Source organism: Eucalyptus grandis, chromosome 9 (genome assembly GCF_016545825.1).
Source record: "Eucalyptus grandis isolate ANBG69807.140 chromosome 9, ASM1654582v1, whole genome shotgun sequence".
Lineage (NCBI taxonomy): Eukaryota > Viridiplantae > Streptophyta > Magnoliopsida > Myrtales > Myrtaceae > Eucalyptus > Eucalyptus grandis.
Genome location: NC_052620.1, coordinates 22938005 through 22954701, shown reverse-complemented (window position 1 = coordinate 22954701; position 16697 = coordinate 22938005). Strand labels below are relative to the sequence as shown.

The 16697-nt window shown below is 38.2% G+C and overlaps 2 protein-coding genes across 3 annotated transcripts; both read left to right on the top strand.

The window, feature by feature from the left end:
* The first annotated feature begins 395 nt into the window (after window positions 1-395).
* Window positions 396-7781, top strand: LOC104418603 (protein misato homolog 1). 2 transcript variants are annotated; one of them, XM_010029985.3, is made up of 9 exons: window positions 396-662; window positions 1464-1565; window positions 2316-2361; window positions 2761-2836; window positions 3860-4202; window positions 4890-5139; window positions 5568-5810; window positions 5893-6012; window positions 7093-7781. In XM_010029985.3, the coding sequence occupies exons 1-9, from the start codon at window positions 591-593 to the stop codon at window positions 7539-7541; spliced, it is 1701 nt and encodes a 566-aa protein (XP_010028287.2). In that variant the 5' UTR covers window positions 396-590; the 3' UTR covers window positions 7542-7781. The 2 variants fall into 2 exon arrangements, with proteins under 2 accessions (XP_010028287.2, XP_010028288.2); XM_010029986.3 differs by having other exon boundaries at window positions 397-662; window positions 1464-1551.
* Window positions 7782-9537: 1756 nt separating this feature from the next.
* On the top strand, window positions 9538-12492 carry LOC104418602 (50S ribosomal protein L25). Its single transcript, XM_010029984.3, has 3 exons — window positions 9538-9986; window positions 10701-10830; window positions 11857-12492. The coding sequence occupies exons 1-3, from the start codon at window positions 9597-9599 to the stop codon at window positions 12081-12083; spliced, it is 747 nt and encodes a 248-aa protein (XP_010028286.1). The 5' UTR covers window positions 9538-9596; the 3' UTR covers window positions 12084-12492.
* The last annotated feature ends 4205 nt before the right edge of the window (window positions 12493-16697 follow it).

Sequence of the window (16697 nt, the reverse complement as noted above, 5' to 3'; positions counted from 1 at the left end):
TATCGTGGCTCCGGTCGCTAGGGGTCAATGACATTCTAGCTAGGTCGTTAGCCCTCGTCGACCAGCTAAGGAGAAGATAAAAAGGGGAAAAGAAAAGAAAATTAATAAAATGATTAAAAGATTAAAAAAATGATTTACTAAACACATTTTTATTTCGAGAATAGAAATTTAGGGTAGTTACTTGACGCCTTCAAATGCTCATAAATTGTTATCGAAATAGAATTAAAAAAAATTATTTTTAAGTAAAAATTATTTTCGAGAATAGAATTGTTATCAAATGCATTTTAATTGATTGAGGAATAATTGTCGAGTTTGAGCGACCATTTTTGTATTTTCCACGTTCACAGAGGGGTAAAACCGTATTTTCGGCTGCCTCTCCCCTGTGCACTGAGTAGTCCCTCCTTCAGGCGCTTTGCCTCCTTCGCACATTCGGGAATGCCGAGAAACGACCCGCCCGACAGTCCCTGCTCGGCTTGAACCCCGAAAGATCACAGAAGAAGAAGAAGAAGGAAGAACGAAGCTCAAACCCACAAAAAAAAAGTTTGCTTTTTTCTGCGCCCATCTGAGGAAACTCCCCTTACCACGCAGCAATGAAGGAAATCGTCACGGTGCAAGTCGGAGGTTTTGCTAATTTCGTCGGCTCTCACTTCTGGAACTTCCAGGTGCTTCTTCTTCTCCTTCAATTTTTTCTGTTTTTATTTTTATTTTTTGTCCTTTCATTTTCTTTCCGGTCATGGGTTAGATGGTACATCTGTTTTGGTCACGATACTTCGTTAGCCAGTTAGTTTGAGAGTACTCGTGGGTAATTTGTCTTGTGCTAACTCTGCTTCTGGCGATGCTGGCGAGACGTAATTTTGGAGTGCTGCGTTGGGTTCGCAAAAGTACGTCTGCAAAGTGTGCTGGGAAGGGGAACCCTTTTGTTTTCCGTTGGGCAATGATCTGACATGTTAGTTAAGATGAGCTCTCCTGCTGAAATTTGATGCGTTGCTGATGTTCTGCCTAGTTGGAATAGTTGCTAACCGTTTCCTGCTGCCTAGGGCCAGCTAAAATGAGATGAATTTGCATGATTGATTTGCAAAGTGACATTTCAAACTGCTAGTGGAAGTTTAAGTCTTCTTTGGTGCCCAATAAGAGATTGCGACGTCCCTTGATAAACCCTTTGCTTAAATCCGTCCTCGATGTCCCATTACCGTTTCCACCTTTAGAAGTTTCAGTGGATCATGGTGATGTGTGTACTGTGTCTAATTGGCTTGTCAAGGTAGGCGTTTGCTTTTAGTTCTTAAAGAATACCGGCTCTTCATGGATGATTTAATTTCCTGTTGATTGCATGAAGTAGTATTGGACACATTTGTAACTCGGGCAAAGCATAAATTATGAATTAGGCCAAATGTCTCTTTATTTGATGGGAAGTGCTTCACTTCACTCCTGGTATGTTCTGATAACTTTCATGTTCGACGCTGAAGGATGAATTACTAGGACTGGCTGAGGATCCCTGTGCTGACTCTGTCTTTAAGAAGCAGCACTTAGATATGGATGTTCTCTATCGCACTGGTGAGACACAACAGGTGAAATTTGTTTGCTTGACTTCTGCTGTGAAGCTACTTTAACATTTGGTTGGTGGTTCATAATAAACAAGTGGGAGGATGGTTTAGTTTGCATGGTTGTACTTTATGTCATTTTTTGTTTTAGCATTGATTAGTGTATTTGTTGAGGACGATGATTTGATATACCCTTAATAAGTGTGCAGATGTTCTCGTTTTTTGTCAAGACCAATGTCTGCTATTTCTTTGTGGATATCATCTGCTAATTTCAAAACTTTTGTGTGTTCATATCTATAAGTGGCACAATCTAACATTAAAATTTGGGTATGTCTCTTTTGATGGAAATAAAGGAAAAATCCACTCTCTCGTTCCTACTGAAAATTAAAATATATTCAAATTGTAGAGGATCGTGAAAAAATTATATGTGAATCTATGTGTCAACATTTGTATGTTATGACAGTTTCAGTTGCTTAAGATTAAGAAAATGCGTGAGCCACATGATTCTGAAAAAGCAAAAGCAAAAGGTAGATGCTACTCCAGACAAACCTTAGTAACCATTTTTGCAAGTGGTTCCATGGCCGACTAATGATGTCTGATTGACATTCTAAGACAGTGGGATTTTTTCCTTGCGAGTAGTTTGCTATGTCAGTTCCATCTCATGTTAAAGTTGAGTAGATTGCATCTCTTCAAGAATTTTCCCCCATTCATTATCTTAAATCCTTCTGATATTTCAGAATTGATGTTCTCAAAATTTTGTTCATTGAACATTTGCAGGGAATTTTGACTTACACTCCTCGTCTGGTTTCCATAGACTTTCAAGGTACTCGATTTCTTATCATTTTAGTCTCAATTGACTTCAAATGTGGGATGATAATGATATGATATCACTAGTCAGATGTGAAAAAACTGATATAAGAAATTTAGTAGGAGCCTTATCAGCAAAGTGAAATGATGCCATTCTGAGTGACAAGAAGGGAAGGGAAAAATGTGCATCCTTCATGCAGCGGTTAATGAATAAAATTTACAAAGAACTTTTGAAGTTAGTAATTATATACTCTCCATGTCTACGCAATTCTCTTTTGCTCCTTAACTGCTCAATCAAAGCTGTTCCTAATAAATGTTGATAAGAGATTTGCTATCTATCATTGTGGTCTTGCAAGAAATTTCTAAGTTCTATGCCATTATTCTAATTCCGCTGGGCTGGGATATTGACGTGCAGGATCTCTTGGATCTATGAGTTCACATGGTACATTGTACAACCATGAACCGACAATTCCATCGGATATCACTACATGGTGAGAATTCTGGCACTAATTTTTGGCTTTAGCAGCTCAAGCACCAAGTATTTGTTGTCGATCTGGATACTCATGAGCAGGATATTGTCATCTTTGCTAAAATTTGGTATAATTATGGAAAGGATAAATTTTCTTGATCATCTTCAATTACCCTGCTTGTCATATGCATTTCATGATCAATGTGTGGACATTATTAGTGGAAGTGGAAGATTCTGCATCCACTATGTAATTACTGTTGTATAAGATATTTTTGTAGATTATAACTAAATACAAGCTATGTGGTATGGCAAAAAGAATCATATCTTCAAGTTTGTGATGTTCATTGTGCTATACGCAATTAATGCCTTCATTGTCTTTTAGAGTGATTTGTACTTTTATTTGCATTTTTTAAGGCTAGGCTAGTTTCATCGTTATCTTGGGTTACTCTGTCTGAATGAGTATATTCTACAGCTTTAACTATATTGATACTTTGATCCAGGAGATTTATTTACTTAAGTTTGTGGAGTGATGTGATATCTTTTAGCAAACAGAGACCACTATTTGCAGAGCTTGCTGTGACAGGAATCTGGCGCTCCATGCCACAAGGAAAGAAGAGCGCTAGTCTTGTCAAAATCTTTTAGAGATTTTTCTCTTCTTTTTATCTTTTGATTATTTTTCTGTGGCTAGTTCTCCTACCTTGAATTGGCTTACTTATAGGCGTGGAAGGTTTGGTATCTTGATTTTTTTCTGTGGCATTTTATCTATATTATTTGTAGTCTCTTTTTAGTCGTACTTAAGTACACGTTCTCTGTTCCATCCAGTCCAACAATTAAGATTCTCCCCTGCTAGTGATGACCTTCTAGTTAATTGATGAGGCTTTCTGATTGCAAGCCATGTTTCTCCCTTTTTTCTTTTATCAACTTCTCATGTTTACATTATGTCCTGTGCTTTTTCAAAGTACTTCACTGTAAAGATGCAGATGACATATATCTTTAGTCTAATCTGCTTTTTGATCAAATTGAATATATGAAGACTGATATGTAGGACTGCTGGTGTATCCACTCATACGGCTGAACGTCATAAGAAGAATTTGTTCTTGCAAAGTTTGTATGAAGAGCAGGATAGAGCTGTGGATAAGAGTGGACCTCAAGGAGAATATCAGGATAAGGATATAGTTGAAAGCTTGGGAAAGGGTGTTAAATTCTGGACAGACTTCTCAAAAGTCCACTATCATCCTCAGAGCTTGTATGAATTAAGTGGATTGTGGATGGATGCTCGGGAATTTGACAATTATGGAATCGGAAGGGATGCCTTATCTCATGGTTTGCAAGGGGAAGAAATAAGTGAGAGGCTTCGTGTTTTTGTAGAAGAGTGTGACCGTGTTCAGGTACGAGATGTGAATACTGCCATTTTAACCGTTTGGAAAAAAGATGCAATTGCATAGGATACAGCTTAAAGTCTTTGATTGGTCCTTTTATGTTGTGGAAAAAAAAAAATAAAGAATGAATTTTTTTTTTTTGTTGATGTTTTCCTTAGTTTTTTGCCTTTTCTTTTCTCCTTTCTTTCCCTGTACATATCTGGTGTAATTAAATTTCTTATTTCAATCTCTTCCTTTATTACCTACCAAAAGCTTATAGTCTTGGAATGAATCTTTTAGTTTCATCTTTAGAAATATTTTGCTTCATTTATGTGCACTGTATTTATTTTTTAATTACAAGGTAAACATCTTTTACCTGCACTGTATTGTCATTTATGTACCTTATAATTAGGAAAGAGTACATTTTTTTTTCACTCTTATAGCATCTTTTGTTGAAGATAGACTTGATTATATGACTGGTTGAGTTCCATTACTTTCTTGTGGCGACTCTGCTTGAGTAAATTTCATCATGTTCTACTGAATTCTTGTGCAGTGATTCTTTAAACTCTCTTTGCAAGTCAATGCATAGTTGCTTGGAGCTGTTTTTGAAATTTCCCTTGTACATATCATTCAATAACTAATCAATGTATAGTTGATTAGAGCTATTTATTTCCCTTGTATGTATCATTCGATAATATTTCCTGGTGATTTGGACAGGGTTTCCAATTTATGGTTGATGATTCTGGCGGTTTCTCAGCTGTTGCTTCAGAATTACTGGAGAACATTGCTGATGAATATTCTAACACACCAGTTTTGCTCTATGCACTTCGGGCTCCTGAGTCTTATGTAAACCTTGGAAAGCGGAAGCAAACCATCTTGAGGAGTCTGCATGATGCAGTTTCATTTTCACGGCTTGCATCTTACTGTCATCTTGTTGTGCCGGTTGGTTTACCTTCCTTAAGTACAAGTAAGCCTATGTCTTGTCTGTCTGATCCAAAAATGAAAAACTCAACTTATGTCTATCTGTTATAGGCATTTGGAGTAATGATGGGCGCCTATTTGCAATGTATACTTGTAATTGTCTTTTTAACTTGCCATTTTTACCCTTTAACATTCCGAACAAAAATCATATTGATTAATAACACTTTCTAAAATGAAAACTGCTTATGATAGCACTCGATTTCTGTTGCTATTTACATGCTTGTTGGTTGTTAGTCCAAGTAATCATCTGCCATTTCCCTGGTCTTGTCTCCATGTTGGGATGACAATATTTATATACTAGATTGCTTTTCTACCCCAGTCCCTCTCTATATGAGACAACTGCAAATGCACATGTGGAAATGGTCTGTATGCCAAACTATAATTGACTAATCTTCTATTTTTGTTAATTTGAAGGTAGAGCATCCTCTTTCTTTTGCATCGAGGACGAGAGACCTTACCACTGTAGTGCTGTTTATGCTGCTGCTCTACACTCTATTAGTTTGCCTTTTAGGATGGGATCTCTTGCGCCCACTGCCGATCTGCATTATGTGTCTGGTGCTGTGGATGTTGGTGATGTTGTACGAATACTATCGGGACAGTCTAGAAGAAATAAGGTGGCTATTCTGGACATGGCAATGCCTGCACCTTCTTTGACCGGTACACATCTTAATAGCAATCTCCCACTGGGTCTGACTTACTGATCTTTGATTTCGGTAACTTATCAGATTGTGAATTACAGGGAAAGAGTCTGGAGAAAGATTGCTCAACAACTTGCATCCAGTGACGCCTGAGATAACAGAGGATGTGGAAGACTTGCAGGCTGTCGAAACTATGACCATTCATGGAGTGCTTGGGCCAGGTAGAAATTCATGGTTGGAGGCATCTCATTTCGTATTTGTTGGCAATGTTTCTCTTGACACCAGAGGAAGATTACCGATGTTGTCCCGTGCTTCTGATAGCTGCACTGCCAATGGGCTCTTAAGCTCTCATTCATTAGTTTAGTTTTTATTTAGACAGCTTGTCATCAGGGCAATAAATATTTGGGGTTGAAAGCCTGGGATCTTAGTCCAGAACAGATCCTCCTACAATTATAATTTTTTCCCACTTTTCGAGCCAATGAATTCAATATATGGTAGAGATCGGTTGAGGAATTATTGGATGCTTTGGTAAGAAAATGTTAGAATTTTTTTTCTGAAAATGGAGCAGACTAGATGGATGAATAGTGATTTTGAATTTACAGATGTTAGGGATATATTACCTCCAAGGGAGTAGGATATATTGAAGAGAACTGTCAAACTTTCCATTTTAGTTAGAGGGCTTAATAGTTCATGTTTTTCTCATTCTCAAAGAGTCAACAGAGTTCACTTGTTAGTCTAACAGTAATTTCTGCTGTGGTAAATGGGTGATGCATCAAGCTCCAAGTATAATGCTTAGGGAGCGTTGAGTTCTTCAAGGCACATATTCACATTTGAAGTGTATGGAAAGCTATTTTATGGACATTTTCTACTTCAAATTTCTGCACCTTCATTAAAATGCCTTCTGAGTCATAGACCAGAAGGATGATGAATTAAGTGTCAATCACCGGTTGCTGCAGATAGATAGCAGAGAAAAACTTGCTGCTCCCTTACATTCCTTTTATTTGTGGATTACGACTTCTCAACTCCAAAGTCCAGCCTCTACTCTTATTCTACACCATTTGTAACTTGCCAATCTTAGTTCACCACATCTCTTGCAGCAAGACTCTGTTAAATCCACTATTGCTGCCCAAATCAATTGCTCCATTGATCGGCTTCACTAATTTGTTTACTCTGCGCAACTGTCTTGTGAAACAACCTTATTGAGCTGTGAATGAGTAACATGTATAGTCATACCTTTTTACAATTCATAATTTACCTTATTTGCCATTGGTCTAAAACATAGATGTTACATTCTACTACAGGTGGTCATCCTGCATCAGCTTCTGAAGTGAAGGACACGATACATGCCACATACGAGCATACCTCGACAAGGCCAAAATTCTGCCACTTATCAGTGGCTCATTCTCCTCTTCCAATTCCCTTGCCATTTCCATCCATCTTTAAGAATGTCGTGGGCCAGCGTGGTGAGCTCTTGGAGAACCCAACAGCAAGTCCGCTATTGAAAGGTTCGCTTGAGGTTCATTCGGTCCCTATGGCAGTTAGACTCCGTTCCAGCAGTGCGATCCTTCCATACCTGGAAAATAGGCTTGGATATCTCCGTAGGTATGGAGTTGACAGAGGAGCTCCTGGGGCTGAGTTAGTGCGGAGCTGGGGTTTCGGAAAGGATGAGTTGGAAGATTTTGGGGAAGCTCTGTCCAAAATGATTAACGAACTGAAGCCTCACAGTGAAGTGTCATCGGATTCAGATTGAATGTAATGTTATCCTCCATATCCCTTGGAAATGATGGTTTGACTTTGATAATTTTATCTTGCTGAAGTGATGGGGAAGTTCAGACATTGCATGAGCTGTTTCACTCCATATTGCGTGTCTATATTAGGCATTGTGTCCATCAATTTGATCTATATCAGATCACTGCGGCATTGATCGACTTGATGGCTTGGTTCCACTGTTTTAGTCAGTGTCACTAGAAATATATTGTTTGATATCTTGATTTAGTTAGCCGTTATATCCCTCATTGCATGAGACGTTTGTGAAATTGGTAGTTTTTTTTTTTGGTCAGTCCTATTCTATTCCTAGAATACACTCACTCTCAGACTTTTGCCCTGCCTCGTGCAGGGCGTGGGAGTTGAAACTCACTCTTGAAACTTACACGTCTCCATCCCATCCCCCTGAGAAGGTGGAGATTTGAATCCCTCACCTCCTCCTTCCATATTGGAAGGATGGTCACTGGGGCGAATCCCAGTGGTTGAAGTTGGTAGTTTAATCAAATAAGTCTTGAACAAAATCTTCCATTTTTCAAACTAGATTTGTTGTACTATTAGATTGTATAGAACCATCGATCTCTTAGTATTTTTTTTGGGAAATTTAAGTACCATGATATGAGTTACGATTGGAAACTAAGGTAACCGTCATAATTGAATTACCTTGGCGAGGTATAATCTGTTATTCATATGTTGTGGCCTTATGGGATTGTCCAATTGCATTAGGGATTGGGGATTCTGAGCATCGACCCGAGAAAGACGTGTTCGTCGGTAAACCTCTATGGAGAAGATGGTGAAATTCATTGGTAAACCTCTGGCGAAGATGGTGAAACTCGACATTGACGGTGCCTATCAACAAAATCTAGGAGTAGTGGGAGTAAAGAGGGTTAATTCGTGACAAAGGGGGCGATCGGTTGCGAGGATTCAATCGCTATCAAAGCATATTCACCGAAATTTATCATGTTTGCTGTAGTAGGACTTGAATGCTTGAATTTTGTATATTGATAATAACTCAAGTTCTTGTCGTAGATCAATCATCACAAGTCTTCGCAAGTCCCGCAATTCAGAAATTTCATTGGATAATTTTTGATTTTTTATGTAGTTTATGAATTAAATTGAATATTTACTAAATGTTTAGGGAGGATATTAAATTAATTAAAAATTCGGGGATGACATTACACATTGAATTAAACGTCATAAACCATATTGAATAAGTTAAAAATTGAGGGATGAATGTGTACATTATTTTGTCAAGAAAAAAAAATAAGACCATCAAAAGAGTATTATAAGCAAGGAATTTGTTGAGGAATTTGCTTTGAAATCATAGGGAGATTGATTTATGGGTAATTTTTTTTTTATAAAATAAAGGGTTAATGTCAAATCCTAAACAGGTACACCTGAGACAAATTTATCAAAAATTAATTTTTTGATCACCAAAGACCTTAAATTGGTACACATTTGACAAATTTATCTATAAAATTGGTATTCTTGTGACAAATTTACCTTATATTAGTTTCTATTAAATTTTACTATCAAATTATTAAATTAAATGATACGTGACGGTTGATTAGTATACCAATTTAGGATTTTAGTTTCCATTGGTCACAATTACAATTTTTATGATTTTTTGTGATATTAATCCAATTTAACATGGGGCATAATTATTATAAATATATCAATTTGAGACTTTTAGTGGTCGAATAAATTAATTTGAGGTAAATTTATCATGATATATCGGTTTACCATTTTTATGGTCGATCGGGTAAATTTGTCACGGTGTATTAGTTTATGATTTTTATGATAAAAAAAATAGTTTAAGATAAATTTATCACATACGTATAGTTTGGTTTTTCAGGTATTAACCCTAAAATAAAATACGGGCCCAAAACTAGATAGTATCTACAATACACAGGAGGACCATTTTGTAATTTTGCCAAACTAGCCCTGAAGCTTCGAAGGCCCATTTCCTAAACCCCCGCGGCACCAAAACCCTCGACAACACTCCCAAAATCACATCCGCGAAAATCACGCACAGACCTCTAGCATGGCCAGGTGGTGGCGCGCCGCCGCCGCCGGCGGCCTCAAGACGGCGGCTCTGAGCTCCCCTCCGCCGCCCGTCCGGCCGCCGCCGAGCTCTTCCTACCACACCATCCAGGCCATCCCCCGAGAGTGCAGCGGGAGCCGGGTCGCGAGCAGGGACCGAGCTCAGGGGCGCATCCCCACCGTCGTCTTCGCCCAGGGCCTCCTCGAGAAGGACCCCGGTGCGAGGTCTCCTTCGAGGAAGTACCTGCTGACGACGGAGAGGAAGCAGATCAAGTCCATCCTCAGCTCCGTGCGTCTCCCCTTCTTCTGCTCCACGACCTTCGGGCTCCAGATTCGGGCCGGGTCCGGGTCGTCCACCCTGCTCGAGTCCGGGAAAGTCCTTCCGGTCAAGGTGAGGATCGTTCGCCCCGACCCTGATCGTACATTTCGTGGGCGCCGGTTGTTCCTCAGAGTAAATTGCAATTGCAGAACCAGCCGCGAAAAAGTTTGCATTTTGATGCCATTGGGTGCAATTGTTTGCGGAGAATAAGGAAATAAGACATGGGTTTTTGCTTACTTGTGCTTTCTTCCTCTGCGTTGCGAGCATAGTTGTTAGATAGTATTTGATGAGCTAGTGGCTGATGAATATTATTGTTTTATACTCCATATCGGAACAAGTCTGTCAATGTGTATAGTTTGATCCCAGTTAGGTAGAGTAGTTACAGGCAAAAGGCTTGAATTCTAAATACAGAAGGAGAAAAAAACACATTGTGTCGGAGCTAAAATCAAGTTAGTAGACGTGATTGTCTACGAGCATTTATTGTTTGGAGGAATCAAACAGTGCTACGACTTGAGCATTGTTATGAGCAAACTAAAAGCGAGTCTTATTTCTATGGGCGAACATGAAATGTAAATGAGTCTGAAGTTTACATTAGCCATTCATCTAATTATGTAGACCCAGATAAAAGCTAATTCAGTTCAGCAAGGCACCGTGTGGATGATTCTATTAGGACTTGTAGAACCCTTTAATAAGCAATGGAGATAAATGGCGGTGACTGTTAAGTTGAGAATGTCATTGAAATTCGTGTTTGGTTGAGTGTTGATGCATGTCCTATTGGTTTTGTAGGTTCATAGGGATGAGGAAACAGGCAAGATATTGAATTTGGTGCTCGTTTGGGCCGATGAGGGATCGAAGTTGAAGGTTGATGTGCCTGTTGCTTTCAAAGGAGAGGAAGTTTGTCCTGGTCTGAAGAAAGGTAAGGATCATATAACTTTGTGGTTGTATTAAGTTTGAGGCTAGAGTACAAATTTCTCAATGAATGCAATTCTTGCTTCTCAATAATTTTGAACTTATAGGATCCGTAGTTTTATTTCTTATTCCTGTATTGTAAATACTGCTTTCCAAGGTAATATTTAAAGAGTTTAGGCTGAGTTGTATCGGTTGGAAAAGTTGAATTTCCCAGAGTCAATTACATATATGAAGTGCAACAGCATATATTTTCATTGTTGACGGGAGAAACTTGTTATTGAACTGGCCTGTAAAGAAATTGGTTCTTGATCTAGCAAGCAGTTGGACATGATGTTGCATTTCTTTGCAAATGGTTGGACTCTATTTGTGCAGTGAACTTCACTAAAGCAGCATTCCTCAGGGTAACTGAATTATGGTGTAGGTTGCTCTTTGCGAAGGTTGTTTGAATACCTTGCTATGTAGGAATGTCGGTTTTAGTAGGTAGTGTTTTTTCTTTTCTTTTTCTTTCTTTTCATTTTGGAGTAAAAGACAAATGATGGGTGGGGGTATTCATGCTTTTTGGAAACTGGGGGATAGCTTGAGCATATGTTCCAGTATCTTCTCTTGTGGCTTAAGAAGGGGAATGGAAAATGGGGCTGTTTCGCTACTATCTTTCGTATTTTGTTTATTTGCACAATTTTCTCTAGATGGTTGTATTGCAATAGGGGGTTATGATGGACCCACCTCATTAGTTTAATTCATTCTGTGAGGCTAAGTCTTGATTATAGGCGACTTTAATGAATGTGTAGTTGCAAGCCTTTATTACTTGGTTTTTTGGGGGATCTTTAATTTGGAAAGTTTTGAGTTTTTCTAGAATTTTGGCCTATTTCCTTGTTTCTAAGGATTTGGTAATGTCAGTTTGGGATATTCTTCCTGGAAATCATGTTTAGGCACTCAAAAATTCTTAATTTGGTAATTGTCCATTTGTTGTGATATTCTGTCATATTGGTTGCTTATGTTCTTGAATTTATTGTACCCATTTGCTGCAAAACAGGGGGCTATCTGAATGCAATAAGAACCAGTCTAAAGTTTACTTGCCCAGCAGAGCACATTCCTTCAAAGATTGAGGTAGATGTCAGCAATCTAGACATTGGAGATAGAATTTTCATGCGTGATGTTGAATTTCATCCGTCCATGGAGCTTTTGAGCAAGAACGATGCCATCCCGATATGTAAGGTCATGTCTACAAAATCGGAGAGTGCAGAACCTGCAGTGGTGTAGGCACGAAGAAGCTCCATACCCTATTGTGCACGTTTGAGGGAGTCAAGAGTGCAGCGGATCAAGATGCCCTTGGTCTTGCAATGACCATGGGTTAATTGTCATCTAAAGTTGAGGCATTTTCGAATAACTCGGTCTTTATCGGGCTACTACGTCAGGATCCGCGAGACTTCGGGGTAGTTTCACCAGTTTGACATTTCCAGAGCCAGAGAGACTTATTGTATTTGTCTTGTAGTCTTGCTAAGAAGATAAGGCTTTAACTTGTCAATTGTCGTTGGATGCTTACAATGAAGATGTCGATCGCGTCAAGCATTCACTAGGAGATGACATCATGTGTATTTGGTGTGACTATGATTTCTTGAACAAAATCCGAAAAGAACATCCGGCTGACTAACGAAATTTGCTTTGATGAGCTGGTCTTGACCCCTGTGATGGTGCAACATGTGTTTCTCAGAAACTGAGAAACTTCCTTCGGTCCAACTTCATGGATACTGCAAAGATTTGACCTCTTCAACAGTTCCTTTTTTCTTCATCTTCGTCTTTTTTTCGCTTTGGCATTTTACCCTATCGAAGCTCGTGTGACGACTCCTTCAGAATGCATTTTAGATGATTCCATTACCGCTTTTATTTACGGTCGTTTTACGTCATGTCATGTGGCGATCGCCAAATTAAAATGCATGTATAAACAATTAATCGTTTCGTCTTTATGAGAGGGTGACCGAATGGTACAAGCTCGTCCACCCACTCGAGACATGAGGGGACGAAAGCCTCGGTTCATGTTTGACTTGTACCAATTAACTGTGTGCCCTAGTTGACTTAAACCCGGTATAAGCTTTTCTTCATGTACGAATGGTGTGACTATTTCACATATTTGACACAAAAATAAATAATCCTAATGAAAAATTGAATCTAAATATGCTATAATGATCCGTACATGCGGTGCAAAAACTACAGAACCAAGTGTGCATGTTCTAAGATATGGTATATCTCTCCATACGATAATGTACTCCCAATTTATTTTTTTTACTGTTAAATGGTTCTAAAAAGGAAAGATAAAAAGCAATAAGCTTATGCCTGCTATGAGACAAATGACGACGATATGATTTTTTTAAAGAGTGGATAAAAAGTAATTTACTAGGTCAACTAACTCATATCTTACCCCTCAAGTCTTTGATAACTTCTATATTTCTATTGACCTTTTCTCATCCTATCTTTGATAGATTTGGTTCATCTTATGTGCACACTTTTTGCTAATGGTCGGAAAACAGAACCCATATTGTCTACTCATACGATATATATTTTCTTCTACCCCGGTGTGATATTATTACAATATTAGATTACATCGAGAAAAAAATAATTGAAAATGGAAGTCTATCACTTTTAAGATATGATATGTAGAGCCTTTTCAATGGGGTAGTTTGTATACATTCGCAAAGATTAGTCAAGATAAAGAATGGGCATGTTTTTTTGTCATAAAAAGAAAAAGACACTTTGTTCCCGGTCCCCGTCTGGTGGCGAGTAAATCCGCTGCACCACCGCCTCGCACCCTGAGCTGCGCAGGGTGCCTTCGGTGGGGTGATGGTGCCCCGTAGGGTCCCCACCCGCCGTTGGTGAAAGTTTCACCGAGTGGATAGGGCTTATTATCACCTGGTCCGCCCCGCCAAAATCCCCGACCCGTACCATGCCATTTTTCAAGCCACCCGTTTCTTGTGAGGAAAATCCGCCTCATGTAAACTCGTTCCCCATGCCTATCCCTAGTCGAGTGGAGTCGTCATAGACAATTTGGAGGGATATCTTAGACCTCAAAAACATATCATAATCTGTGTTTACGTGTCATAATTGGATTTTGTAATCTCGTCGAGTCGTAAAGCACTATAATTTTATCAATGTGATATACAAGAAAAATAATATATATATATGTCATGTGATCAAATACAAACGTGTTGATTCGTGTTGGAAATTGGTAAGCCCCGGTAGATGAGCTCTCTCCTCATACGCACAGGACCAAGACCGGGAAGGGCTCAGGCCAAGAGTATTTAACCCTCCTCCCTTTCTTCTGCATGACAGGCTTCCTGGGGGATTTCCCTTTTTCTGCAGTTGACCTTGACCTTTCCCTTGGAATGGGAACAGGATTCTTAGGACCAAGTCCAAGAAAATCTGCACAATTTCACACCTTGTCTGGATTCTTGAACACTGCGAAGAGTCTAAAAAAAATATAATTTCGATAGCAACTTCATAAATAACAAAAAGAAAAACATAATTTCTACTGCTTCAATAAGCTTTGGTGAGCCAAGCCATGACACAAGCAAGGAAGACCTGGTCGAACTCAATTGATAATTCTCCTTTTGATCTAAACTTTATGATAAAATAACATTAAACTCTAGAAGATACTCCATTCGATTATCTAAGACGGAGGAAGAATCCAAACGCGCACTTTTGTCTCGTGACTTGGCCCGCCAGAAGGAATCATGGTGCCCTTTGACGATTTCCACCATGAATGTGAATGTAATCAATAATTTATTGAAAAATAGTGGCTGTGGACAACTTAGGTCGGCAATTGACGACGACGCATTACGTGCTGAATTTGTCAATCTAACGTACTGCAGCCAGAAAAAAGTTTGCCACTTTCAGGACCTTGTCTTCTTCATATGTTATGTGGGCCGGCACTGAAAAACGAGTATAATTTCTTATTATGTTTGGTGAGCTAATATCCTAAGAGTACTAGTCAGTAGGGTCCTTCGCATGAACTAAAGCTGTAAGGGCAAGTTTCCATGGAAAGATGGTGTTATAATTTTGAAATGCTCTTTTCGTTGCCTCATAAATGGAACCTCTTATTATCGCACATCTCCTCCTTTTTGTGAATATACAAAATGGACAGCGTCTAGAAGGTGCACCAGAAACGTGTACAATCGTGCAGAATTACAATCTTCTATCAAATGGAAAGTAAAAGAGCTTATTGGATACTAGAAATGCGAATCGAATTTATAGTGGTTTGGCCTTTTGCTCAGCCTACTCTACTCTTCCAACTCTAACAACTTCAACAAGGTTGGAATCTATCATGTAATCCATGAGATGTTACGGTTTGGACAAAACCTATTACTTCTACTCGAAACTTTTAGAGTCGCTTCTGCAAACTTGGGTATCTCTCACAATACTATATGGCTTTTTTTTTTTTTCAGATTACAAATATTCACAACCTTTGTAAAGATTACAAAATAGAATAAAAATTATTATATTTTGCATAAAGGAAAGCGAAAGCATTCAAAATACTTTCAACCTTCAAAATATTAGTTGAAAGCTTTATTTAGTCAAATAGCCAATGTCCTTCTATGGAGCATTAAAGGTCATTTTTGAGAAGACACTTTGCTTCTGTGGTTTGCCAATCACTTTAATATGTCTCTAAATACTTTCAACCTTCAAAATATTCGTTGAAAGCTTTATCTAGTCAAGTGGCCAATGTTCTTCTACGAAGCAAAGTCATTTCAAAAAGACACTTTGCTTTTGCAGTTTGCCCGACATGTTTTCTACTTACCAAAACAGGTTCCACCGTACAAATTAATATTGTCAAGCTTTGCAGACTATTCACATTGTATTAGTCAATCCAAACTTTAATGAATTTTCTTTCCGCAACTTATTGTCTTTCTATAAAGACGTGTCTTAAGCCTTTCCATGCTTTAGACTTCCTATTATAAACACTACGTATATATGACTTTTATATATAGAAGTTATCTGTTCAACACACTCAAATAGACAACAAACTTTAATGAATTTTTGTTCCTCAACTTCATGTCTTTCTATAAAAGTACTTCAAGACTTAGAGACATCTCATGTCCAATAGCTTGTTATTTTTCTACAAAGCCAAAGACTTTCCATGCTTTAGACGTCCTATTATAAGCACTATCTATATATGACTTTTATATATAGAAGTTATCTATTCAACACACTTAAAATGACAAATTAGTAGCATTTGATTACTATGTCATTTTCAAAACATTATAGGGCATTTTCTTAACAAATTCGTCCTGCCTTAGTTTGGCATCTGACCAATGCTTGCTCTGCATCATCCACCATGGGACTACTATGGTAGCTGCCTCCATGTCATATCATCTTGGTCCAACTGAAAAATTTTAGTAGCTTAAAACGATATTTATATCTAGAAAGCTGAACAAATTAATAATAAGATCAACAATTAAAAGAATGAATATCTTAGCAAACAAAAAATAACTAGAAAGTTGATAAAAAAAAGAAAATATTCAGTAAATCCGTGAGCTGATCAGTCTCTCTCTCTCTCTCTCTCTCTCTTTGAATCTTGATTGAATTTGATTAAAAGTGGGTATAATCCAAGTACATCAAGCTGTAGATATATATGTTCAGACTTTATCTTTTGTAACACACATGGTTTGCAAAAGTTCTAGTTTTATACTTTAACCAGGCTTTGTACATGAGGTGGTAGATAGTTTTCGAACTCAATTTGCCACCTTCGGAGCACATCTTTCACAAGAACATTTTGCCTTTTCTCTAAGCAGTTTACGGAGTGCCATGGCAGCATTTTTAAATTTTTCTTTAATTCCTTTTATGTTATCAATATGGCTTTGATAACATGGTTTTTTAATTTCA

Bases quoted from the DNA above. Each gene is read 5' to 3' on its own strand.
- LOC104418603 (XM_010029985.3), top strand. From the start codon at position 591: ATGAAGGAAATCGTCACGGTGCAAGTCGGAGGTTTTGCTAATTTCGTC. The intron at 2,837-3,859 runs GTGAGAATTCTG...ACTGATATGTAG, and splicing joins CCATCGGATATCACTACATG to GACTGCTGGTGTATCCACTC. The intron at 5,811-5,892 runs GTACACATCTTA...TGTGAATTACAG, and splicing joins GCCTGCACCTTCTTTGACCG to GGAAAGAGTCTGGAGAAAGA.
- LOC104418602 (XM_010029984.3), top strand. From the start codon at position 9,597: ATGGCCAGGTGGTGGCGCGCCGCCGCCGCCGGCGGCCTCAAGACGGCG. The intron at 9,987-10,700 runs GTGAGGATCGTT...TTGGTTTTGTAG, and splicing joins GGAAAGTCCTTCCGGTCAAG to GTTCATAGGGATGAGGAAAC. The intron at 10,831-11,856 runs GTAAGGATCATA...GCTGCAAAACAG, and splicing joins TTGTCCTGGTCTGAAGAAAG to GGGGCTATCTGAATGCAATA.